Source organism: Mugil cephalus, chromosome 7 (genome assembly GCF_022458985.1).
Source record: "Mugil cephalus isolate CIBA_MC_2020 chromosome 7, CIBA_Mcephalus_1.1, whole genome shotgun sequence".
Taxonomy (NCBI): Eukaryota; Metazoa; Chordata; class Actinopteri; order Mugiliformes; family Mugilidae; genus Mugil; species Mugil cephalus.
In genome coordinates, this window is record NC_061776.1 from 13,006,978 (window position 1) to 13,034,550 (window position 27,573).

The 27,573-nt window shown below is 43.2% G+C and overlaps 2 protein-coding genes across 6 annotated transcripts in view; one reads left to right on the plus strand and one right to left on the minus strand.

The window, feature by feature from the left end:
- The window catches only part of mib1 (MIB E3 ubiquitin protein ligase 1), a 48,317-nt gene extending 34,379 nt beyond the window's left edge, over nt 1-13,938 (minus strand). For all 5 annotated transcript variants that reach the window (XM_047588721.1, XM_047588720.1, XM_047588722.1 and 2 more), the window contains exons 1-12: nt 13,048-13,938; nt 12,198-12,369; nt 10,021-10,150; nt 7,298-7,402; nt 6,179-6,245; nt 5,534-5,738; nt 5,062-5,245; nt 3,845-3,989; nt 3,595-3,728; nt 2,682-2,789; nt 2,328-2,525; nt 2,013-2,164 (exon numbers count right to left, since the gene is read on the minus strand). In XM_047588721.1, the coding sequence (XP_047444677.1) occupies nt 2,013-2,164; nt 2,328-2,525; nt 2,682-2,789; nt 3,595-3,728; nt 3,845-3,989; nt 5,062-5,245; nt 5,534-5,738; nt 6,179-6,245; nt 7,298-7,402; nt 10,021-10,150; nt 12,198-12,369; nt 13,048-13,276 (1,829 nt within the window). In that variant the 5' untranslated portion in view covers nt 13,277-13,938. The remainder of the gene's footprint in view (nt 1-2,012; nt 2,165-2,327; nt 2,526-2,681; nt 2,790-3,594; nt 3,729-3,844; nt 3,990-5,061; nt 5,246-5,533; nt 5,739-6,178; nt 6,246-7,297; nt 7,403-10,020; nt 10,151-12,197; nt 12,370-13,047) is intronic.
- Nucleotides 13,939-16,281: 2,343 nt separating this feature from the next.
- Nucleotides 16,282-27,086, plus strand: abhd3 (abhydrolase domain containing 3, phospholipase). The gene is made up of 9 exons (XM_047590395.1): nt 16,282-16,570; nt 17,588-17,751; nt 19,624-19,806; nt 21,533-21,578; nt 23,612-23,724; nt 24,101-24,274; nt 24,579-24,627; nt 24,713-24,878; nt 25,354-27,086. Exons 1-9 carry the CDS (start codon nt 16,409-16,411, stop codon nt 25,533-25,535), a joined length of 1,239 nt encoding a protein of 412 aa, XP_047446351.1. The 5' UTR covers nt 16,282-16,408; the 3' UTR covers nt 25,536-27,086.
- Nucleotides 27,087-27,573: the final 487 nt, after the last annotated feature.

Consider the following 27,573-nt stretch of genomic DNA (forward strand, 5'->3'; position numbering starts at 1 on the left):
AAACACGCACGTACGCGGCCAAAGCACTCGGCAGCTGTTAACTTTTTCTAGAAACACTCCAGTCTTTTCACCCGTGTAATATCGATAGCCATCACCTTTTCAGAGACCCCCGGACGGGTCAACCCGATACAGACAGTCGTCTCTCCGAGCCATCTTTAACATGCGCACGGTTGATAGAGACGAGAATAAAACAAGCCAAAGAGTGGAACAGCGACCTGCTGGCCAGAAATAGCAGTGGCCAAGGACAAGATGAACTGCGTCGCTGCTGCTGCTGCTGCTGCTGCTGCTGCTGCACGGGCCAGATTCTGCTCACAGCACAGAGGCGGACGAGCATAACCGCAAATACCAAACAACAAATTAACTTTAAAAGCTACAAGTTATTACACAGTCAACGAAAAAGAATCTGTTTGGGAAGATGGATGTGGCCCACAGGCCCGCTCCAAACCGAATACAGTGAAACAGAAGAATTGGACCTACTTTAGTTTTAATAGTACTTTTAAAATGAAGTGGAATCTGCAGAAGAAATCTCTGCGTCAAGTGGTCAATTCAATTTAGATATTTGATCAATTTGGAAGACGCTGAGGAGATAAATCATGATTGATCTGTGTAAGAAACAACTATTTGTAAGCAAACGCACATTTTTAAACCCATCCTTAATAGGGTTTCTGCCAGTTAATCAAAATGTTGTATTTGCTTAAGTGACTGTGCCTAGACCGTCCCCTAGATTAAGTATGTATATGGTGAGTCCACATCCTTCATTCCAAGGGAGTGTGATTAAGTAACAGATTAGTGATTCTGTTATGGCCTCTGTACTCTGGCAGCTACAAAGTAAAGCATAGACTCCACCGGTTGCAACTGTGACGAATATTTTAAAGTGTTTGATATGAACTGTAGTGCTTTGAAATGAATTTAGCTGTGTGATCAGTATCAAAGAATAAAAGTAAAAGCTATGATATGATTCATTGCTCCTGGCTGAGCATATTTTCCTTTAGTCCAGTTTAGTCCTGTGTTCTTGTTCTTTTTTTGATATGATTCAATTGCAACAAAGACAACAAGGTACTTTCTGCTGTTCTTCGTCTGCCTTTCTCTTAATGGTCTGATCACAGGCAGGAAATGGGAATAATATTTCTCAAAAGTCTTCTAATAACACAAAATTAAATAAAGGAAAATGCATTGTCAAAATAAATGAGGTTAAGGGAAAAAAAATCATTTGAAAATAACATAAAAATCAAATGTTAGGAACAAATAGTCATGGAATTAGGTGGTGCCAGGTACTATATGGGAGCAATTCAGTCAAAAAATAACAAACAAACTGAACAATCGAATTTCATAAAGTTGCCAAGTGTGTCTGCTTAATAGACTTAGAAACTCTGCACTAGGAAAGTGTCGTTTTGGGAAACTTTGTATTGTGGCTTTCGTTAAAAAAAATGATGTTGGACACACTACCCATGTCCTGAACTGCTGCACTTTCAGATGTCAAGCTCCACTTTATGACTTCTATTAAAATATTTATAGAAAAGCTGAAGTTTTGTCCGACGTAGCATTTTCTATGTCTGCCTCACCAGGGCTAGCTCCTACTGACGCCATCTTTAGAAGTGTAAGATACCTCGTGGCCGCTGACAGTGCGTGGTTACATTTCCCACTGAAGTTAAATTTAATTATTTCCGTGCGTGGTTGGTCCAATTTGATCTTTGGATTTGCTTACTTTTTGTTACCGTTACTTATGAGACGAGGCTCTAATTGCGAGGCATCAAGGCTGAATCAGAAGACGTCGGAGAAACAATTACTTTTCCTCCCTCGCTCGTTCTCCATGAATATTTTACAGCATTCGACAGACGGGAGAGGTGCGAAGGTATTGCGAAGTAAATTTCAGGATTCGACATTTACCTAAACTTGGCGTTGCTGCATTCAGCAGACGCCGAACCTCCCCAGATCCCACTTAAATGCGCTTATTCCTCGCACACGCGCGCGATAGGTGTGACAGCTCGCAGCGACAGGGAAGTGTCACGTACCTGGGGTTTCCTCGCAGGGCAGCATGATGCAAGGCATTGAACCCGTTATTGTTGGTGATGGTGACGTCAGCGCCGGCCTCCAGCAGCACTGACAGCATGTCATCTCTCTTCTTGCTAATGGCATCGTGCAGAGGTGTGTCCCCCTCTGAATCCTGAAGGAAAAAAAACGAACGGATAGTTACTAGTCTTTAACCACTCTGATTCAAACCGTGGCAGCCCAGCCATCATGTCACGCTTCCAAACTGTGCAGTTTACAAACAATGCACAAAGCACAAAGTATTTCTCAGCAAGTAAATAAGTCACAGCGGCCGATACCTGGAGGCTGGGGTGGCAGCCAAAGTCCAACAGGGTTTTAACCACTTGTAGGTGGCCTTTGTTGACGGCTATGTGTAATGGTGTCTGCCTCCGCTTGTTCCTGGCGTTTAAGTCGGCACCGCCCCTCTGCAGCACCTCGATGACAGAGCCCTCGTCGCCGAAGGCCGCGTGGTGCACCGCCCGGTCTCCATCTTTGTCCTGAGCACAGTGACACACATGAACAGTGACTCAGCGTTAAGCCCACGATTGGATTTTCACCTTTATGAAATACCGTATAATAGATTAAGATACATTTGCGATAAGAACACAGATGAGATGATTATTTATTGTTTTTTTTTTTTTAATTATACCAACCTCAGCCTCCAAGTCCACATTGTGTTTCAGCAGCAGCTTCAGGACGTCCACGTGACCGTTCTGACTGGCTGCCTGCATGGCGGTGTGTCCAGCACACTGCCCGTTCACCTGCGAAACACATCGAGAGCCGGTGAGAACATGAGCGCGTGTGAATCTGAATCTGTCGGATTAACAGTTAGGAGATAAGAGGGGAGGCGAGGGTGTGTTTAAGCATTCGTATGAGTGGATGTGCATGCACGACTGTGCGTGCATGTTTCATCACCAACTGCAGCACTGCAAAAACTCGGAGCATAAATATTAATGCGGACCCCCTTTGGGAGTCTCGAGACGTCTCTTGTCCTGGCAGCCAGATCACTTGGCCGGGCTCCGTGTGCTCAGCTTTAAGCAAATAATTCCACTGAAAGGCAATAGGGCATGTGGCCAGCCCTCGCCAATGACACACACACACTTATTCACTCCCTCGCCGGGAGTGAAGACAGTGTTGCAGACTCGACGTAACCGTTTCTCATAACCTATACTGGCCACAGATTTTTTTTTTTCCTGTGGAAAATGGGTGTTTTCCGTGTTCTGCAGCCTGTGTCAGAACAAAATCTACAACCATCTGGGATTTGTAGCTATCCACTTGATTCTGAGAGTGACTCTGGGTCTGTGCTGCAGTGCACACCAGTGCTCCTCGGTGCCTCCTCCAGGCTCAGCCTTAATGCTTTTCAGATTGAGAGAGGTGCAGGGATGGGAGGATCTTAGAAACATTCCCTGGGAGACTCTCCCCCTCTTCAATATACTGAGAGGACAGCGGAGCACGGGAGTTGCGGAGCTCCGATTATAAATGTACTCAGATCTTCGGGATATATTTATTTGTTAAATCACGTAGACATCCGGCAGGTGCTTGCATCGCCGTTTTTGGACCACTTACATCTACGTCAGGCCTCTTAAGAATGTCCTCCACTTTGGTCAGGTCCCCGTTGGCCGCCGCCTTGACCAGCTCCTCGTTGATGTCTCCAGACTCCTGAGTCTCAAACAGCTTCTTCAGCAACTGAGACAGACGCTCTGACCAAACAAGGGGAAAACATCAGAGATTGATTGCACGCACGCGGGTTCCAGAAAGCAGGGAGTGGGGAGAATAAAGAACTAAAAAAAAGACAGCAGGACACGTTGACGCATACCTCCAGAGGCGTTGCTGACAGCAGAGCCGGAGGGGGCAATCTTGGTGACGGCCGCAGGATTGTACGTCCAAGACGTCCCGCAAACCTCCACCTTCAGGTCACTGTCAGAGTAGATCTGCTGCACACGGCCCACCTTGCCCAGGGTCTGTTTAGAGACGGTGCGACAAACTCATTAGTATATGGAGGATTGTTGTCTCAGGGCTATGTGCTGTGTAACAGAGTCTGTAAGCGGCAGATGGAGAAAGATTGCAAGAGCTACAAAAGCAGAGGTGGGAGAAAAAAGGATGAAGTGGAGGAAATACTGACGAAACAAAGCAATTGTCCCACACGGAGGAGAATCTAAGCTCAGCGCAAATACAAAAAAAAAAAAAAACACAAGAAAAAAGCAACGCATTTTCGATTCTATCTCCGTTCTCATTATTCACTTGCACAAGAAAGAAGATGGATATATATATATAAAAAAAAAAAGGAGAGCCTTCGAGATGCTAGACTATTCCTCATCTATACAGGCAATATAGAGAGGCAAGAGCATAATGCTATCCAATTTTGAATTATAGCATCTCGATCCCGGCTGCGTGGGGAAAGAGGCGCGTTGAGTCTGTCGAGTCGGGTCTGGGGCTGTCCTGGAGGATGCCATTAATAACGGGGACTGCAGCAGCGTGCGGCAAACAGCCGCGGTTAGTGATCAAAACGACAACCCATCTCAGGGTTTTAAGGTTCATTAGGTGTTGAGGGGGCCCAGTTTGGCAGGGACAAGTGGGAATATTGGAGTAGACTGACATTACATAACCTGAAGCACGCTGGGCAGCAATAAACTTCCAACGATACAATTGGAAGAGTAAAGTCTCAACTTTACTCTTCCAATTGTATTGTACTGAAAAAAAAAAATGGATTTCGAAAAGATTCAGCAGAACAGCCAGACCGGTCGAGGAGAGAATTCTCGATGCTGCGCGTTATAATTGAAGTAAAATCATTTTTGTAGAACATCTTTATAGCCACGGTCTAGCATAAGATGATGTAATTCCTAAAGAACTAAAATTATTCTACAGCAATTTTCAGAAAAGCATTAATCAGAAAACCAGTGGGTTATTGAAAGAGTGCTGCAGAACATTCATATTTATGTTAGCAGAAAAATTGACTGACGTTCACAACCTCAGGGCTGATCGTGAGCCCGGTCAATTCACACAAATTAGCGCCAACATCTATTAAACTCTTACGGGCAGCATCGCCTCGGCCCACTCTCCGTGGCCTCTCTGTAGCAGCTTGATGCGGTCGATGTCGTAGCAGATCTGGACCAGGTCTCCGACTAGGAACTGAGAACTGCCTCCTTCTGCGCCGGCCGCGACCTCGCCGCTGCGCACCACGTTGGCCTTCGTCAGCACCGCTGGGTTGAATGTCCACCTGAGGATACGTAAATGAGCGCATTCAAGCAACACAGACTAACTCACTTAGAATTCATAAAACGGAACAGCTCGCCAAGTTGGGCGAGATGCAGTTTTACAACTTGAGAGAGTCTTTCCTCGGGTGGAACATTACAGTGAAGATGTGCTAACACGTGTTTTGCGAGCTCCGGCTCACCTAAGTTGAGAAGTGGCTACATAAAACTCAGGAAATGCGTGTGTGTGATGTTTCGGCAGTCCGTTTAAGTGGCAGCCGACGCATCTGAGCCAGATCTGTGGAGAAACTCACCTGTTCCCGCTGGGGTACTGAACCACGATGTCGTGATCTTCGTCTATGCCGCACACTGTGCCGGTGGTGGTGAGGGTCTCGAACATCCCGTCGGTCCATCCCCCGTGGCCGTGTTGGAGGGACTGAACGATCTCCAGATCCAGATCGATGTTGACCAGGTCTCCGATCTGAAGGCCGCCAGGATTTCTGTTGCCATTCTGCTCACCTGGGAGATAAAGGTAATGTTACGGTTATCAATTATTAATAGAAGTGACTTTAAACCAAAAAAAAAAATAAAAAATACATGCTGAAAAACTGGAAACGACATTCAAGATGAAGGATTACTGCACTGTGCTGCATTACTACGTATCAAAATTGCTGCCATCTATAATAGTGACACCGTTGAACTTAATGAGATGCTTCTCCTGCAGTGTCGAATCCAGGGAGACAATTTATTCCTGGAATACGTGGAGCATTGTAGCTGCATGACCTGAGCCTATACCTGCTTTTAATAGCCAGGTGACTATGTAGTGCTGACATCTAGTGGCCGGAAAGGCTCAACTACAAGCACAACTCCCCTAATGCCCTTGAATTCACTGCACCAGAACGATAGGTGAGAGAATTGGTGCAATAATGACGATAGACACAGATCACAGGATTACTCACCTAAAACAGGACAGTGATCCCTGTAAAACGAGCCTCCTTTGGCATCCTGGACACATTTCAGATCCGACTGAGAGAGAAAAAAAAAGAAAAAAGAAAAAGAAAGGGTTAGATAATCACCCAAGGTAATTCCATTAGCGGGGCATGATCATGAATAATGAATCTGGGAATTTACACACTTCGGCTGCAGTGGTACAATAGTTGCCTGGAATACCAACACTGTCAGCGCCCTGAGGGTGAGGCAGGACAACGAAAACACTATTGCTACACCGAGAAAGCATCATATCATTTGTGATGACTCAGATGTGCAGCCACTGTGGCGGAGTTAGAGGGCAGGGATGATCACAAGGAGGTGGAAACACTCCCCTGAACTGCCGGAACACTAAAGTCCTGACTACGACAAGTCTCAACAATTTAATGACTCGTGTCTGTCGTACCGCATGCAGGCAGCAGGACGCGTTTCATCTTACAGGACTTTGGTGCACAGAGCAAACATTACAAAACAGGAAAGGTGGCGGCCTCTCATGCTGCATTTGGAACATGCACTAAACTGTGGTCCCATTTTGGATCTTTATTTATTTATTTGTTTATTTTGCCAGTTGTCTAAAATGAAAAACAGCCGAGATGGGAGGTCTAATCCACGATTTACTTAATCCAGAGACAGATGCCATCTACCTTCCTTTCAATTTATTAGAATGACAAAGAACAAATCTGTTGTGCAACTAAGAAACCCGATTGGTCACATTTGTAAAAAGGCAAGGGCCGTCTCCACCAATGGAGACAACGCTCTTCATCTGGGACGCGCGTGTCGCCGAGCCCACGACAACCCCCCCCCCTCCTCTCCTCTCTCTAAAGTTGACCTCCATGTTCGCTCTCTCCCCCTAAAAAAGCAGAAAAGAACAGATTTGCCTTTTATCATGCAGATACCTTCCCCTTCCAGCTGCCTGCACAATGGCGCCTTGCTCACGCTGGCTGCGTGGCTCTCACAAAGGCCCGGCAGCAAAATAAAGAGCCTCAGCCCTACGGCCGAACACAAAAGCTGACCGACAGCTGATCTTTTGTGAGACTTTGTCTGCGTGTGTGTGTGCGAGTAAGTGAGGGTCAGACTAGAAGTTTGCTCACCATTCCCTCAAAGCCAACTCTGTACAGGTTCTTGGCCCCGTTGTCCCACAGCACGTAGGCGGCGCTGTGAGGGCTGGCGGCGCTCCAGTCCTGGATCTCGGTCACCTGAGTGAGGAGGAGGAGGAGGCGGGATGAGAAACAGACAGTTTTAATCCCAATTATATGAAAAGAAAACATTCGGCGTAGCTGAGAATGAAACACTGAGCAAATATTGACTGCTTTCTCAGTGGAAGGTTTCAAAGCGGCGTTTTCATCTGCTTAAAATATTAAAGCAATAATGTATAATATAATATAGCAACGATTCATCGATCCTGGTCAGATGAAGGTTAAACTATGGGAGTACAAGCCCAGAGACAAATAAGCATTCAGTGCCCGGCTCAAAGACGAGGTGTGTGAAATTGAACTTGAGCTTCTCGAGTGGCGCAGCATCTACATCTGGTCGTGTACAACCTCATTATTACATTATTAAGTTTTTCCTCTGTTCGCTTCTTAGGTGGTGGGAGACTGTATGTGTGACAGATGAGAAGAAAAGTCATTGGCAAGTTCACGTACTCTAATCTGAGGCTGTTATTTCCACTTCGAGGAAGGTCCAATTCCCTAAATACTGACAAACATCAGAGGCGGGACAAATCTGATTAGATTTCGGCTCGTGGGATCACGATTAGATTTTGTTATTGCGTTCCCTTAATTGTGTTTTTACAGTCAATGCTAAAAAGCTTTATTGTTTTCAGCGTGTTAGGTGTTCTCCTGTAATCTCCAAAGGACGGTTTAATTGAAAATGTTCAACTATTGCCGTTTGCTTGTACGAAGCAAAACGAGACAACCGCAAGTCTAGTTCAGCATGAACACAGAAAGAGCCGGTGGGGAAACACTTTTCATCCAAACAAGAGTTTCTCAAAAAGTTCCAGTTTCCGTTTTTTTTTTAAAACTTTTTTGGAAACATCCAAACAAGAAATGTTTGACATGATTCATAATTGTACTTGCAAAATCAGATGTAAAAAAAAAAAAGTGTAGGAGTCGTCCGACTGGCCTGATGTTGTATTGTTGTATTATCTGCTCCACATTTAAATTTGATGAATAGGCCAAACGTAATGAACAAACCACAGCATTTGTACTCATCCTTTCCATGAGTCAGTAGCTACTGTCTTGCATTGTGAGTAACGCTGTACCTGACTAAGAACCAGTTCACAAGATTTTCCCCTGTAAGCCAACTGCAATTATGTGTTACAAGCATAAATTAGCAACGAGCTATGAACAGTGGACTGCAAAATCAATTCAAATTTGGAAAACACATTTGGGATTTTAACCAGAGAGTTCTCCCTGCATCATAAGCAGCAACGCCGCTTTCATAATAACGGGAAAGTGCCAAGAGAAGAGCTGTAGTGGAGCAAATTAATCCTTTAATTAAAAGTTGAGCCTTAAGTAAATACAGAAATCAAACTGTTAAATTATTTTCAGGCCCCTTCCGGAGCTAATTGATTAATGGGCCTTAGGAGGTAATATTCATGCAAACCTAACAGAACATCTAAGCTGCAGGACGTGTAATAGCGGTTTTCTGGAGAGCGTATTGCTTACAGCATCATAAAACAGTAATGAGATATGCCATTAAATAACACAGCAAAATGAAGTCTTAAATTGCCTGGAGGGGCTCTTAAATTGAATACTCTGGGGTCTGGACCGGAGTCAAAATACAAGCACTTTACAGCACGGTTACAGTATAAATCTAAATAGATTGAGCTAAACAAACGCAGCCTCATCAGACACTGTATTACTTTCTAATGATGTATTTAAGCTTGGAATAACCTGCAGCAAGGAGGCCTGTTTACAGCCTCGGTAAAGATGAATAGGAATCAACAGCGTGAAACCAAGGACAAAAAGAGATTTCAGTCACGTATTCTCTGAGCTACTGTTGCCATTCACACGTGGACAAGCAGTACCATGCTTGGATTCAAATCATATCGGGAAGGACACCTTTCAGGTTTTAAGATACTACGCGTATTTGAAGTTGACAATGTGAGAGGGATACAATGCAACAACTTTACTGTCGACTGTCGCCGGATTGTTTCGGGAGTCTAGTAACTCATAGTACAGAACAAAGCGAAATACCTTGAGAAATACCTTTGCTTAGTCCTTTTGTCTTTGCATTGTAAGTCCATGTTAATAACATGTTGAGTCAGACAGTCCCCCTTCCTGTTTTGAGTTGCGTTTTAATGAAATCATATCCTAGGATGCCTCGGGTAATTGTTTAGGTCAAAATATCCTTGAGTCTCCTCCTGGCCGCCTCACTAAGCAAGCGTTGCCTTCAGACAATTATTTATTATCCATTTAATTGTGCGGCCTTGCTGTTAAGTTAAAACTTGTCAATATTTTTTCAACAAGGACCTTTTGTAACCTTGCTCATCTGTTCAAACACTCAAAAGCCTCCTTGTGAAATAGGATTTTCTTTATTTTTTAAATATCATTGATCTTTGTATCAGCCACAGTTTGCCTTTACTTAAGTCCTGGATTTGTAGCCACGTCTTTAGAAAGGAAAAGAAAATCTAAGAGCGGCGAATGAGCTTCGACCTATACGAGAAATAAAGACAGAAACGTCTGACAACACTGACCCAACTGTGTGCATGACTATCCACTCAAATAATGAGGTCCTCTTTGCTTTTCCAGATCAACAGAGCAGCACTTACACGTTTTGCTTTTTCAGGAGTTAGAAAAAACAAATGGCTGACCTTTCCTCTCCTCCCATTGCCTCCATCCTGGTCTTCCCATTGCCAGTCCACTCCTCTCACAACCCGTCCTCCGGTGAAGATCCCTCTGGCCGTGATCTTCTTTGACTTGCGACGTGACTCCAAAAGTACTCTGCGGAGATAAATAAATTGAAAGAGGCCATTATTTTCATTTTTTATTATGAGGACTCAGTTTGGATGAGTGAATGGCAAATATGCACGGCAGCGGAGGCGACAGTGTCTGCTACGTAACAGTTATTAGTTAATTAAACATATTATAATTCATCACTTTGTAGACACATCCCTATATGTGTGCGGACTTTTATGGAGTATTGTGTATTTCATTTTATTCTACAGAAGACAAACGGCCTTAACCTCAACTAATCTAATATTTGAGCCAAGTCTTTGGTGATAATTATAAATCACTCATCCCGGGCAACTAATTTTAGATCAAAACAAAACACATGAAAAAAAAAAACACATGAAACCAGAAACATGTTTCAAGATGACTCCTTAACTTCTACTTATAGGAATTTCGTGTCACACAATTAAATTCATAATCTCGGCACGTTATCGAGAAGCTGGTGTCAAGTCATAACGTAACGAATAACAACAATCTTAGTAGCAGGGCAGATTTCACTCTTCACCATCTTCTTCCCTTTTCGGTTTTACCCACTGACAACAAATGCAAATGTAAGGGAAGTGGTTAAGTTGTCAAACTTCACTTCAGTTCTGAGAGCTGGAGTCAAAATTACAGCGCAGCTATGAGTCGAACCAATTAATAATTAATAACAGCAAAGAAAACATCCAGCCGAGTCGTTACCAGTCAATAACTACGCGAGCCTTGGTAGACATAGCAGCTGGACTTTGCAGGTCTAACCAAAGCAAACAGCTTGAGGCCTCTAACCACTCCCTCTTCAGCAGTTAGTGAAAGAGTCTAATGTGGTGTAACAAAACACCCCACCAAGCTGCAGCAGCAGTCTGAGTTGGGGAGACATCCAGCACCCATTGTGCATTATGCAATGTCCGTCTCGGGGGAAATGAAGTCGAACTCGGTTGAAAAGGCTGCCAGCTGTTGGGCCATGTGCTCATTTACTAGAATATGGGGTTCAGACGAAACGGGATTGAAATGGATGAAGAAATTGTTTCCAATTTTGGTATATATAAACAAAAAGAGCTAAACTGAACTTGTTGTGTTTGCTGTTTAACCCTAAAAGTCCTCATTAAGGATTTATTTTGTTGCGTAGAGAGCACTTGATCTCATTACGGTGATCTATTCTGAAGTTTTTCCATCTTGTGAAAGCGTCTACACAGACCTCAGATGCCCTGACTGGGGAGAATTTAAAGTACTTCTACGAACGCCTTCACAGTAAATTATGTGCTTACTAAAACGCAGTAGCGTTTGAAATCAAAGTTAGCTTCCAGCAGTAAATAAACAACAAAAGAGAAAATAATGGGGCATCCACTGCAACAACGCCATTTAAATGACAGAATAACTTCAGGGTAATTGTGATAAATAAAAACAATGTCAACAACTTGAAGGGATTATTTTTGCATTCGGAAACGTGTCAAAATACTTGACTGTGCACGACTAGCGATAGTATTTTAAGTATTATACAGTTAGTAACTTTTGATGCAGTTGCTATACAGTATTTTTCTCTAATCATCACACTGAAATACAGTAATGTTTTCTGGTCAAAGTCAATGTCCCTAAATTCTGAACTTTTAAACTCTGTCAATCTGACGTTACAGTGCTTCATCTTAGACACTCCAGTGGGATAAAGTTCAATAAGTGGCATGTGAAACAATAAAAAAAAACACATATACACAAAACAGAAAATGACCGTTGAGATGCTATATAAACAGAAAACACTGCATTATTATGATTTTTAAAAAACGGTCTTGCCTGAACCTTAAAATGAGGGTGAGTAGTTGCCTGGCAACTGAAGGCTGGGAGCATGGAGATGGATTCTGTCTGCCCGAGAGGCAGGGCGCACAAAAGGCTTCTCGGATGTCACACGCTAACGTAAGACAACATAAAGTCAACCTAAGCGCACAATAGGGCAGGCCAACCCATCGCAATGAAAGGCAGGGGCTACCTGGCCTGGCTTGTGTACACTTCATCATCGGCAGCTCTCACTAGAGGCACAATAAGGGCAACTTCAGAGAGGCTAACTAACCTCTCGCTGCCCGGGGTGGTGATCCTGTAGAACCGGTGTCTCAGGTGATGCTTGTCTCCATGGTAACATGTTGTGCAGAGGTCGTAATTGGTGCACTCCGCGCATTTCCAGCGAATACCGATGATGGGCTGTTGGCGGCAGGTGTCACACATGGTTCCATCGTGCTTGATGCCTGACGGAGAGGGGGAACGTATCAGTCACAGTTAATAACTCAAGACTGTATGTTATGACAGCATGGTGCACATTTGGTTTTACTATTAGAATAACTGGCCTACATTTATAATCTCAATTATACATCTGATAATCAAGACTGCAAGGCACAAGGCAACATGTTCATATGGTTCTACAACTTTAAAAAGTCACAGATGTGTCAATAAAAATTAAAAAGGGGACTGGCACTACAGGAACTACAAAAAACGATGATTGCTATATTGACATTTATTGCAATAAAATTATTACAAGCTGTGTCTGGGAGATTAACACAATCAATAGCCCTTCCACAAAATTTTATATACTGAGCCGAATCTGTTTCTGTCCGACTTAGGAATCACAAGCTATGCAGACATTTTTATTTGTGCACATCTTGTTTACCTCCTACTTGTTCAGACAGGATGTATTTACATACTTGGTGGCCAGCATTCAACACACATCATAACTTAGCTACACGTAAATTGCCTCGTAAACACGAAAAGCCCCACCAACATTTAAATGGCTTTCGGTTATTGATGGTGATTTCACATTTTAATCACAACACCCATGCAAAACAAAGAACCTGTGTGTCTTGTATGTTGTGCATACTTTTGGTGCAGTGTGCATGCGTTTTTAAATGGATCAGCCGGTGTAAAGTTACCTGTCGGAGCACTGTCCAATATCCTCACGTCGTAAGCCCCGGAACAACGGTAGTTGGCGGCGGTCCCATTATCCCAGACGACCACCACCTCCTCGGGACTTTCAAAACTCCTCACGGTGCCAACATGTCCCTCTCCACCGTCCTGCTTCCCCCACTTCCAGTCGGGTCCGCGGACCACTCTCGCTCCGACTCCTTCCATCATCGCCCGGTTATTCCTGCCGGTGGTCATTTACGAAACAGGTTCCGGCGGCGACGCCACGACAATTTGTTCTTAATTTTTTGTTGACAAAGCTGAGTAGACGTGGCTAGCCAGCTACGGGTGCGCGGGGGAGACGCTTTTTTTTCCCCGAATGGTGAGCAGGTCCTAACAGGAAAGAGGCTGGGACAATCCACAAAGCTAGCCTGCCAGCTAAGTGGCTAAGTTAGCTACCCAAGGAGGTGGCTGGATCCTCTTCCAGAAAACTATAACTGTTACCTCCGGGGAAAAAGAAACGAATCACCCCAAAAGCCCACAGCGTAGCCACATTGTTAGCATAGACGGACACCCAGTAGCCAGAAGGCTGCCTGTCCCTCTCCTCTGGTCCACACTGAAGAATACCACCACCTCTTCAACTTAGCAGCCTAGCGAACCGAGGCGCTAGCTATAGCAAAGCTACCGAGATAAAGCGCTCCTGGCTCCCTGTGGCCGAGGTAAATGTCCTCCTTCTGGCGGTAGCTTCTCCCTATTCCTGATGTCCGTGGCGCTGAATACCCGTCCAAGACGTTCCCTTTGTTGAGCCAGAGCTGGTCCCATGGACTCAACTCAGAATAAACGCGTCGCCATTATAGTCAATCACCGTTCAAGCCTCGGACGAGCAACAACTAGCTCCGGAGGGAGACGATAAAACACGAAGACAAGACGCGAGGCTTTGAAAACAAGCCCGAGTCCCGCTTTGATGCGCATGCGCAGCAGTGATGCGGAAGACTATTCGCGAATTAATTAAAAAATAATAATTAAAATAAAAAGTAAAAACATATATTATTATTACTATCGTTTTAATTAATATATTTTATTATTTTTCTTAGCAGTTTCCATTTATTCTAAGATACACTTCTGTCACCCTTGAGACTGTACTGGAGCCTCTGACTGGCTCGTTAGGGCACCATTGACTGGGAAAGAGGACAGGGACAAACAGTCCCCCAACCTCAAAGGCAGGTCAGCAAGTTTCTGTTATAACCACAGAGTTCCCTATTTAAACCTCAAACTTCCCACCAGTCCTTTAGAGCCGAAGAAGTGTGTGATGGCTCTCAGTTACCCAAGTCATGGCATAAACAAAAAGCAGGGTTTTTTTTTTTTGTTTGTTTGTTTGTTTTAAAGCAACTGGACTTATCGAGTTCTAAAAACGCACACTGAACTAAATTCCCCTTTATGTCTGTAGCAATTACCGCTTTGGAGGATGTAGTTTGTGTTGCGGTTAAACTATATTGCATTAGACACAAAATGGGTTATTGTGCCCACTGACAGAAATGGAGTTCAAGCACCACATTTACTACACTGTTTCAACAAACAGAATATTATAAACAGACATGCAAGATGAGTTATTGCACAACTGTTACTTGAGAATATTAATTACACTAGTGTAACTAATAAACTGGTGAGTTTTGTCAGGGGCCATGGAAATACTTAAGACAGCAATGTAATAATTAATAAATAAACATGTAATGACATTAGTAAGTATACTGTAAAATATAAGATAACTGCATACTCATCCTTGTCAGTATGTCCAGGCATAGATACAGTAAATAAACATTTGATTTGTTGAGGCACCATCAGGAATGTCTGAGCTGGTAGCAGCTGGCATTAATTCAAACCACAGAGAATGAATAGCAGCAACTTGAATGGGTCAAGATGACCCAGATGATTTAAGTGTTTTTACTGCTTTAAAAATAATATATAATTCCATGATATAACTCCAATAATACAGATTAAAGTACTAAAAAATGAATATCATTAAATAATTTCATAAAAATAAATTATACAATCAGCTGTAACTGTAAAAGATGGGTCCTAATCTTTACCTCACAACCTAAAATGCCAACTCCTAAATCCTTTTCATCCTCTTTACAATCAGACTGCACAATGTTAAATCTGATCCCACTGAAACTTTGAGTCAAATCAGGTTCCACACACAAAACCTCAAGCTGACAAGGATTAGATTAATATGCATAGGGCACTGGGGCAAAAATATCCTGTAGGACCCACCCATATTGTTTTCCACTCTGTGCATACTGAAATAATTAACCAGAATTTCATCTGCTGAAATGCACAAAAACAACATGAACAATTCTTTTACCCTGGGCCCTCCTGTTCAAGATCAGGTAATAAGGTTGCCTCAGGGTCCCTATAATTCCATAACATTTTCAGATGATTAAATTACTGCCAATTGCCACCTGGTTAACCTGGAACATTTAGGCCCCATGTGGGTGTGGAACTCCCCGGGGGCATTTGCCTGCTTAATAACTCATTTTCACCGTGTAGACTACCACTGCGGTGCACACATGATCATTTTTTAATTGCTGCAGCTCTTCAGCAATGCCTGAACATGTCGTTGTGAACATAGGTGTGTCTAGCCCAATTTCAGGGCTGAACTTTGTCCCAGTACCCCTAAAAATAAGAGTTGAAATGTTTTTTTTTGTTTGTTTTTTGTTAGTTTTTTAAAGGTTTGTCTGTGATACAATGACAAAAAAGTATGTGGTGTAAAAATAATATTTTAATAAGGGCGTAGATGGGTGGGGGGTTACCTGTAAAGAGTCTGCAGGGTCTGTTCAGTCCAAAAGATAAGACAAAGGATAGAATTATGTCGAATCTTCATCTTCAGAAAAACAGCAAGGATATTAACCTTCATATCTTTAATTTTAAGAAACACGTTTATCTCATTTATTTCTAATTTATTTTCCTGAACCAAGTGATAACTTTGGGATACAGCAGTCTGACATTAAAGCGCCCGTACAGGCCTGACCCTAGAATCGCCCTCGCTTGTGACGTCTTTGCAAAGGTTTGTTGAAAAGCTCGCTCGCTTTTGGCTGAGCTGCCTCCCACCGAACAGAAAATGAGGACGGACTAGAGACTCTCGCCTGTGCGCGGTGCACCTCCCCTCCGCTGCCTGCAGGGGGCGGCAGACTGACTGCGTGCAGCTCCACGGAAAGCCGGTCCAAGAGCGCCACCGCTCGGTGGTACTCCATAATAACACCTCTCCCCCCCTCATCAGGTCCCCTTGACTGTCTCCTTCACACAGTCAGTGGGCTCGCAGGCAGACGCAGCTGAACCTACACCCGGGCTGGCCGCTGTCCTCGCAATACGGGAGACACCAGGGACCTTGCAATGATCTCGCTTGACTTCAATTTCAACATTCTGACAAGGGACCTGTCGCATTATTTGGAGAATCAAGTGAAAGTTGGGCTGTTCGGCTCGGGAGTCGGGCTGTCTCTGGTGCTGGGCTTTAGCGCAGCGTACACCTGCTACTATTTGGTGTCAGTGGCAAAGGTGAGTTGACCCAATTATATTTGCCTGCGCCTCCTGCCTCCGATATTCATTGGAGAGCGTTATTTCTCGGAGGAGCATCATGACTCTTAATGGCAGTGATGACACCGACAGACCGACAGACCGACCGGTGCTTCTGCTGATGGAGGTTTAGGTTAGGTCGCATCCGGTCACCGGTGAAATAAAAACCTGCACATACAGCAAAAAGACGCACGTTTCAATTAGGGCATAAACACGCGCGCGCGCGCAAAAAAAAAACGGTAATTATCTACGTATAGGTGTAGCACATACTATATTATTTTATTTTTGTTATATTATTTCAATGCGGTGTCGGTAGTGGCTAAGCTAGCCTTACATGTTAGCTTGAAATGCCGGTAGAAGGATTTATGTAATGCAGTCTTTAAGTTTCCGTCTGCGATTTGATAACCCTTGGACACAGAGAATGCAGGCGTTATATAATTATCAGCAAATCAAATAGCCGCCATTTATTGGAAGATGATGGTAAAAATTAAATGAAATTGTAAATGGAATCACATTTCTCCAGTAAAATGGCTTAAAGCAGCACAAATCATGCACTGAAGCTTATCATTACAACTATAATAAATCCGCATTTAATTTAATAATCCCATTATCAGAACATGATCACTAACATTAATAACAATGCAGTGCTAATACACATCTGATGTTTATTGACAGTATGTTCAACTATGGTTAACTTTTTCCCTGGAACAACATTTAAAAGTGACAGTTAAATTCATACATTTTAATCCTATTTTGCAGCTAAAATATATTCCCCCTGTCTCTCTCCATATATATGTGAAATTGTGTTCATTAGCAAGAACTTTTAATGTAAACATCAGAGACAATACTCCAGAAAATATAGAAATATAGAATTTGGAAATAATTTTAATAATTGTACACAATCCTGAAGTTACATGGCTACAGAGCTGTAGAGTACAGCTAGAATCTCTTATTAAATTTGTATATTTGTTGCCATGTCCGTTTGCTTGTGTTCTGCAGAAGCCGCAGCTCATCTCTGGGGGTAAGAAGTTCTGCCAGTTTCTGAGGGAGCAATGTCCGGTGGTGTCAGAGACCTACTACCCCACCTTTTGGTGCTGGGAGAGCCGCATCCAGACCCTGCTGAGACCCTTCGTTACAGCCAAGCCCGGGGTGGTATACAGAAAGTAAGTCCTCACCATTACAGTTTTGCCTCACCTGGATCAAATGTGCGTTGGAACTGGCTAATCTCAGTGATTAAGAGATTATTCGGTAAATGTTCATTCAACACCCCGGCCGTCTTGTTCTGGCATTCCGCAGTTATTAAAGTGAGCGGAAAACGTTCGCAAGTTTTCCATGCCAGCTGTTAAGCTTTGTCACTTTTTGAATTAGCTCAGTCTCTGCTGAGAAACTGCGATTGTTTTCTTTTCTGTTTTTTTCTGGATTCCTTTCTTTCCAGTTGCACAACAAATCCCACACTTGTCCTCAAGCAAACTCGAAAGCTCAGAGGAAAAAGAGAGCTTTTGTGCCAGGGTGCCCGGCCCGGCCTGCTCCTTCATACTGTACATTCTGCTGAGGATTAGTTGGCGCTGCATTCCTTGCCCCCCACATACTGTACCTAAAAGAGATTATAAGGGGAGAAAAAAGACAGCGTCAGTCTTTATTATTACAAATATATGCATCATTCACTTGTTTTTACTTGCATAAATATTAATTGCAGTATACCTTAATGTTCTTGCGCATCTTTTATAGTTCAGATTACATTTATATTACTGTAATTATACACCTGGTGGTGGTGGTTTTAGTAAGCATCTATTTTGGGAGATGTTGGTTCTGTTCAGTTATAATCGAGAATCTTTATTATCATTATGAAAACATAATGAAATTTTGCAGAGACCCCCGGCTTAAAGGCCCACATAAATACAAGGACATTTAAATAACACTTATGAATAGAAAAACCACCCTTAAAGTAAAAAATATGTGCACAGAAAGTGTAAATACTGCAACAATGAACATAAAGTGCAGTAAAATCTGAGTAACAATTGACTGGGTTGATTGTTTTTACATTTAGATATTTAATATTATGTTTTTAATTGCCTCTTTGAATAATTTGTTCTGTCATTTGTGGACATTCACAGTCTCTGCTTTTGATCCTCTTCTCTGTCATAGATACAAACGTTCCCATGATGCACAGGGACTGTATCTTACGTAGTGTAAACCTATCACTGTTATCCAACCTGATAACTGTGACTGATGGTTACAATCTCTGAAATTACTGTCACATTTCCTCTGGGGATGACCCCACCGCCCCCCGTCGTAATTAAGTTATCCAAGGTCGACACAAGGGCAGTTTGACAGCCTGAAAACTGTTTATTGTAGGTTGTCCGTGAGGGTGAAATTCCACTCACCTTGTTGTCGGGGGTGGAGGATTAGCAGCACGTTACTTCCTGCTATGTGGGCCGGACGCACAGAAGTGACTCTCATTGGCTTTAGAGTCTCGTCCCAGGTGCATATTTCATGGCGGCTCTGTAATTTCATGCTGATGTGTTTACCACTGGCTGGGCCAAATAGCCTCACCGGCTGCCGCTCGTGTTTTTGGTGAGGTGCGGGTTTTAAAACGCGCGAGCACGGGATGGTGTAGGTATAGCCCAGGAATTCATTGACCAGAAGAATCCAGTGGTGCAATGCGCCCTCTTTATCTTAACTTGAGTTAAATCCAGTGTCAAGATGATCACAGGGGAAATGCGACAGCTCTCAGTCAGCGTTCTGCTCACATATCCCGTTCCCCTTTGGCGGTGTAATGGAAACAATGAAGTAATCACTTTGGGAGAAACTTGACAGAAATTTTTAATTGTGCAGAGAATTGAATATTAGAGTAGCATTAGAACAGCTTTTAATGAGCAGATATGCATGTTAATCCAGATTGGACGTCCATTGCTGTTGTTCATGTGCATCTGTATTTGCATGAGACGAAGAAATGGATGCAGGCCCGTATTGAAAACAATTTTCAGAAGGACCCACGTTGCTGAGTTGTGTGACCCGTCGGTGTCTCTCTGCAGTGAGCTTATTAAGGCAGCAGATGGAGGACAGATCTCTTTGGATTGGTTCGACAACAACGACAGCCTTTCTCATCCTGACCCAGCGACCAGGCCCACAGTCCTGCTTCTCCCTGGACTGACGGGCACCAGCCGAGAGTCCTACATCTTGCACATGGTCCAGCAGAGCCGGGATCTGGGTTACAGGTGGGTGGTCTTGGCCAGATCCCCTGGCTGAGGTCCAACGCTCTGCGCACATTCAGGGCATTGAATCATAGACAGGACACTCTGTGCATTATGTTCTTATTTATCTGCATTCCATGTCCAATCACAGTAAAAATAGTGATTACAAGGTAAATCCTAACGTCCGCCTCTGTAGCACTTTTGCAAATTTTATACTTTTATTTAAGTGACAAGGCGTCAGGGTTGCATCAGGTGAAGCGCACAAATAAAGCGGGCGGCTAAGCTCTGTGTCAAGAGCTGCTTTTGTAAATAGCCAAACGTTGCACAAGCTTGAAGAGTTGCAGAGGGAGGCATTTTTCCTCCCCCTTTTCCTCCCTCTCCAACAGGCCCTTTCTGTGTTCTCTGCACTCATTCTTTCACCCAGATTTGGAAAGGCATGGGAAGAGAGCCGGCAAACTCAGCATCTTCCACTCCTCAGCCCTGTCTGTGTGGCTTAATTAATTACAGCTTATCCCGGTACAAGCTTTGCAGCTTAGCCCAGACCTGCATCCGAGCCTATGCTGCAGCGTGCGTTGAAGCGCCCCGCCGGCATCGCCTCCTCCCTCCTTGTCGTATAGCTCCGCCCCGCTGCTGAGCTCGACATATAAAAGCAGCAGGTCTGACTCTGCCGGATAATAGATGACTGGCGAGATGTGGGGCGCGGAGGGGTGCTGATGTCTTTTGCTTTACTGTGTAAACTGAATATTCGTCACACAGCTGTGCCCCTGTGCACATCTAATCGTGCTCCCGCTTCCATTTTTTAGGGAAGTAACATATGTTTAAGGCAATCTAGGCCACCATGTCCCTTTGAACATGAAACTATTAAATGTTGCTAATTCTTGTGCACGTTTTAGGACTGCAGCCGACACATAAAGTCATAACTGGTTCAAGGTGACAAATCGAAGTAGCTTATATTGTCAACAAGAGTTCAAAATCTGAACCTAAAAGCAGAACATGCTCACGTTATTAAGTGAGCATGAAATAGTTTTGTGGGGTTTTTGTTAGAAAATTGAGTAAAATGCAGATTAATTTGCAAATTTATTACTTCCTCTTGTGCATTAGGGTTGCAACTTGCAATTATTGTCTCAGTAAATCCAGTCAGACTGTAAAAAGTGATAGGGATAGGAATTTATTTATTATTTTATTTAACATTCAACTCGGCCTAGTGCTATTTATAAATACAAATATTCAGATATCCCTTATCTCTTTACTAAAATATGTTGGATTCCTGTTCACGTGTATTTAAAGGAATTCAAATTTGTGGGGGAAAATTTAAAGAAAAAAGTATATAAAAATGTTAAGTCAGCCAAAGATTTTGTGACCCCCTGCAGTGCCTCCGTGGACCCCCAAGGGGTCGCGAACCCCCTGTTGAAGACCTATATTCTAAGACATGAAAAGACATCTTGAGCCAGTTTATGGCAACATTTGCTAATTTCCACCTGTAGTTCCTGGACACGTAAGAACTGATGGGGAAATCATATTAAAATCATTAAAATATGACAGGTTCAAAATGTTGTGATTACAACAAAACAGGGAAGAAGAGCGCCAAGTCATAAACACATCAGAGCTTAGATCAGCAACACATATCCTGTCTTACTCTCAACACATACACAGATAACAGTTAAACCAACCCCGTCCCCAATACCAATAGCTCATTACTGATTGTGGAAACAGTAATTATTTACAGTAATTCACGTTTTTTGTGTTTCAGATGTGTGGTTTTCAACAACAGAGGGGTTTCTGGAGAAACACTGCTGGTAAGAATCTAACACATGTCACACTCTCATCCTGCTGGATGCATTTATTAATTTGCCTGACACTGCTCAGAGGAGACAGATGGCTGGTTTTGCGTCAGATTCCCAGTTAAGTTGTTTTCTTTTTCTTTGATTCACGGGGGAGCGCCCCGCAGACGGCGTCGCTGCGCAGCGGGGATTAAGTTGCAGTCAGATACTGTATTTTAATGCAGATTCGCAGAAACATGACCTCGCGGGACACGTGCTGTTCTGACACCTGGCTTAATCTGTCCGCTCACGCCGGGTATATTTAGCCAACAGAATGGGCCCAGATTTTGATGTCACACAGCGCCGATGTCTCCACGCTCCGTCTGTACGTCTCAGATCAGAGGAAAGTTCTTCTTTCATCTATCACCCCGACCGACTCATGCAATCGCTGCCATGTAAAGATATCGCAGTGATTGCGCCAGTCAGTCTGATGTCTCTCGCAGTCGTACGGACCCGCTGTCATGTTCTGAATTTTGGAAACAAAACCGAAGCTGCATATGGGCACAAAAGCGGCGAACCCAGTAACCTTGGCAAGGTGTCAAGAGGGGTCGTAAGGGAGGAATTTTCTCCCTCATTTCAGCTGGGAGTTGTGCTATATTGTGTGCAAATGATTTAGCCTTTTGTGCGTTTCTGTCAATGTTGTCTCTGTGTCCGCTTATTGTGAATATCCTCCATTGTCTAAATAGGCCAGTGCTTTAGAGTGACCTGCTGTGTGAAAGATCCTTCCTGCTGCAAAGGCCGTCCTTAATGCTAGAGCCCTATTTCTAGGCCACGCGGGGAAAAAAAACCCTGTTACATTACACTTTAGTGTGGAGTAGGTCTGTAGTAACACTAAAGTCTAAAGTTTTATTCTTTTCATTATATATTATTATTAAATGAGGTTTGCTCAGTAAGTCCTGTCGTGTCTGTAAAGTTCTAACCCTATTAGAGGTGAATGAAAAAAGGGAAACTTTGCCTGAGCTTCTCCTTGAATCTTAATTAGGGCCTTGAAGAGCTGAGGAGTCAACACCATCCTGAGAAACTGGACTTCTTCAATAGGCTCCTTAAGTACTGGCTGGTTTTAAATACTAAGTAAACCTGCTCTGACTGATAAGAACCGTTTCAAGTTCCAAGAAAGGAGAATTAACACGGGAAAAAAACGAACAGCATTCTTCTCACGGCTAGGACAGACAGTACCAGCTTGGTAGAATTCTTGGCCTACAATAAGATGGCTTTATTGACACACAGTATGTCATGGGGCTGTGGACGTTTTGCAATTCACAGATTGTCTTCAAACATTCGGTTTGCTCATAGCTTTCCAAACAATCTGCATACCGCTCCCCAGACGGGACTCAAATCCACAATCCATCGATTAACAAGACAGTGCCAGACACGTGATAGCGGCGCTCGCGTCCCAAAGAGTAAGCTGGCATCTTCACATCTGATCGTTTACCTTTGCAGAAGGTATTCATATTTCAGAAGCTACAACCAATTGATTGGTGCATTGATTATATGTCATACTGAAGAGCAGTTTACATTAATAAACAACTCCAGCTGAAAACTGGTGTCTCCGAAGGATTGAATGTGTGATCAGCAGAGGACGTCACGTCTTCAGCCTCACGGCTATAGAAGCTGTACATCAGTTTCTTTCTATGTCGCCTCTCCCTATAAGTAATGAAGCCTCAGTGTGGACTCTGTAAGCTCTTTGTGTCCATATCTGTCTTGAGTCTCAGTTGGTACCATCTCTGCCTAATGTTCATCCAGTAAGCACTCAACAAAAGCATCATTTTATAAGTAAGTGCCAAACAACGTGCTGTGTGTCCACCTCTCGTCGTTATTACAGCTCTACCAATTTAGTTCTCTGCATCTGTTTGGGATCATTTTGAAATTCTGTCCGCTTGTTTCTGTATTAAGCTCCTTATGGCCAAGGCAAGCGTTTTAATTTCACACTGAAGGAATTCAACTTGTTTTCCTGTCATTTCAAACAGGGAAACTGAAATTGTATTATTATCTCCCCGTCCCCCCTCCAGACCCCGAGGACGTACTGTGCGGCCAACACAGAGGACCTGGAGACCGTTATCGAGCACATCCAGAGGACCAATGAAGCTGCTCCGATCATGGCCGCAGGAGTTTCCATGGGCGGGTAATGAAGCCACTCAGGACCAGCTGACTGGACGTTTCAGTACTACTAAGAAATCTCATAGTGTGGCTTAATAAAGCTGTACGAGACAGCTCTGTGATTTTCCTTGCTGATTCAATGGTAACTAAAGAGGTTTCAGAGATAACATAACGCAGCAACAGTACACTATTATTAAAAATAAAAGTTATTACAGATTCCCTCAGTGTTGGTTTAAATATGTCAGGGCTTTCATTTTGGTGCAGTCATTCTGTGCAGCTTTGCCAAAGAAAGTGTTTTTCATTGCACAGCTCTAATCCCCTTGAATGGAGGGATTGGTCAGAAACTGAATCCATGTTTTCCCCTGTCTGTTGCCTCATCTCTCCCCTCTCCCCCTGTTCAGGATGATGCTGGCCAACTACTTGGGACGCAAGGGCCGGGAAACTTGTCTGAAAGGGGTCGTCGTCTTCTCAGCGGGCTGGGATGTGTTTGAGTGCACCGCTTCACTGGAAAAACCTCTGGACCGTTTCCTCTTCAACTCCTACCTCACCAGCTGCCTACAAGCCTCTGTGCACAGGTCAGCCAGGGCCAGAGTGGGATTAGCACGGCCTCTAACTCACTGCTAGTGCAAGAGGCTGAACATTTCGCAAGCTTGTTTTTGTTTTGCGTACTTGTATTTAATTAATTAAACATTTTTGGTTCTAATATCGGTGCGTTGACACGCGATATATGACTGTGCTTTTGTCCATTTAAAGCAGAGCCTGATTGTTCTTTTGTTATCTTGCCACAACCCTGTCAGTAATTTTTAGGGATATTTCCAGATTCAAATGATTTAACCTAACAGCAGTTAGCGACGGTTTTATTTTTAATCCCCCCTGCAGACACAGACCGGTGCTTGAAAAGTGTTACGACATCGATCATGTCATGAAGGTAGGGATTATTTTCAGCGACTTTAAGCTTCGCTAATTTAATTAAACAGCAGAGAAAATTGAATCACTTTTCCGTTTCGCTACAGGCAAAGACCATCCGGGAGTTTGACGAGAGGTTCACCTCCATAATGTTCGGTTATCCCACCAATGACGACTACTACCGCGATGCCAGTCCTGTCCACAGGCTGAAATCTGTGCAGGTGCCAATGCTGTGTCTGAACGCTGCTGATGATGTCTTCTCTCCGTCTCACGGTGAGTTCCAGCGCCCTGAGTTATTTATTTGCGGTCGGCTGCGTCACACGCTTCACACATCCTCTCTGTTCTCAGACTTGCACATAATACAGGGTTTGAAAGTAATAGTGGAACACACACCACAGGAGGGTACTTAGATTGTTGTGCAAGATCAGGGAGCACTGAATGCACCAACTCATGTGATCTCATGTGGAAATTAGAAACAAAGCACAGTCTGCAGTGCGACAACTTGCTGTAAATCTACTGATTGATCCCCCAGACCAGTAGTTGGCAGTAATGCATCTGGAAATTGGTTTGCAAATTGCAGAATAAATAAAGAAGGGACAGCAGAAGAAGAAGATACTGTTATACTGTTTCTCATTGCTGTTAAACTTTGCAATGACAAAAAAAAAGATCTGGAGACAAGTTGACTCATGGGAAGAGTTAGTTTGCAAGAAAATATTAACTGAATCCTGTGTCGGTTTGTTTTTCGCAGCTATTCCAGTGGATGCAGTGAAGCAGAATCCCAACCTGGCCCTAATTATTACCTCTCACGGCGGCCATATTGGTTTCCTGGAGGGCCTGTGGCCACGACAGAGTACTTACATGGACCGAGTGTTCAAGCAGTTTGCGAAGGCGGTCATCGAACAAGGCAGCCGACTCAAGGACCTCTCCTGATAAGACAAACTTAACAATGTTCCTCTAGTTTTACGTCTTTATTTCTCCTCTCTTATTCATTGTTTCTTCTCTGTCATCCATCTTTTCTTGCTGCATTCCATTGTTTCTTCGTTTGATTTCTTAACACATTCTTTTCTCTTACCTTCCTACCATTGTCCCTTCCTTTGACCATTTTTTCGTCTTTCATCATTCCCACCATCCTTTTATTCTTTCCATCCTACCAACCCTGTTCTAGCTTTTTCCTTCCTTCCTTCCATTGGCTTTGTTTTATTTCCACCCTCCGTCCCTTTCTCCATCCTGCCACAAGCAAAAAACATCTTTCTTTCTCATTTGAAGGGCACATCTTATCGAATGCAGCGTTTGTGTTGCCTTCAACATCCATGTATTTATTCCATGTAGTTAACAAAGCTGTGATCATGCTTTCAAATTCTAGCTTGGCGCCTCACGTCCCCTCTGAACCACTAAATGTGCGTCTGTGTTATTTAGTTGCGTTAGCTAGCTAAATAGTTCTGTGACTACCCCGTGCAATCATTTTCTTATAAAGTCAACAGAGGTACTGTACACAATACTCCAATCATTTGTCTTCAGAACACATCCTTTAGTGCTTAAATCACTAGAAGTTTTAGGCCTCAGGGATTTTGTTTATTTAATCACATTCTCTCCTTCCTGTGTAATATTGTTTTGTCAGTTATCTTGAGTTTGTATTTTTCCTCAATCATACAAAAGTTTGTGTTAATTACCTGTTGGCATATAGCAGCATCTGTCCTTTAAAGTTTGACTTTTTGGGAAATTGTATCAGATAGTTGAGATGATTGATTGCATTTTCTGTAAAATATGAAGCTACTGCCACAAGGCGGCTAGCTTAGCACAACATAAAGACTGGAAGCAGCAGCTAGCAAACCAGCCAACCAACCAACCAGCAGTTCTAAAACTCTGTAAATACCCTGGTACATCTCATTTGTTTAAAGCAAAGGTGCGTTCATTGCATCCATCACCTTTGAGTTCCTAGACTTCTTTAAGCTAATCAGTGCCAGTTAAATCCCTCATGTTTTACAGCATACAGGAGTTTTGAATTCGGTGTCTGTTGTCACCACAACAACCAGTAGAGATGTGTGGATTAGTCTGTTAGTAGCTGTTAGAGCTGTAGTGTTGGAGCATCCCTAACGATGGAGAGCAGGGACTTGGAGTCTGATGGAGAAACCTTGGTTACAGATGTAACTCGGGTTCTATGAGTTCATATTCTCTGGCATTCAGGAACAATAACATAAAATTAATTAACCTGAGTTGATGCATGAAAACATGCAACAACCAAAGACGTCCATATTAAAATGCCCAACATTACAACTGAAATAAACATGTTTAAAGCCTTTATACAAAAAAAAAAAAAAACAGCTGCTGTTGCCATAGCGGAAGTCACCATTTATGGCAAATTTACAACCAGTAGATATTAAGATAAGCCAGCTGTTAAAGCTTGATTTAAGCTCGAGCCCGACGTATGCTCCACTTTTTTGTCCATTTTTGAATAAGTTGGGACCTAGTCGAAGTCAGTCACCGCCAAGATGGCGGTAGTCACCACAGTTAGCTTCAACACTGCTCTTCAGGAATCCTGTAATCATTGCGTTATATTAGTCAACGATTCAGGAGGATTATAGTCTAAAAAAGAAAATGGATCAACGACAAGGACCAACACAGATTACTATTGTTGTGTTTTTTGCTTGTTGAAGAGACTGTGTGTGCGTATGTCATATATTCATCTTGGCAAGGTTTGTGTAATTGCCAGGGAGAGGTGAAGACAAATGTTTTGCGTGGCAGCTTTAAACAAAAGTATAAAAACATCAAGTTGTGGCAGTGGCTGGACTGTTTCCGATTTAAGGTCATAGAGACAATTTCTAATATATTCATTTGAAAGCTTTAGAGGACGGGGCCACACTAGTTTCCCACTGCATCTAGTTGTTATGCTAAGCTAACTACCTGGCCACTGGTTTTAAACAACAAGCAGTTGATTGGTGTCTTATTCCAAACTGTTCTATGTGTACGT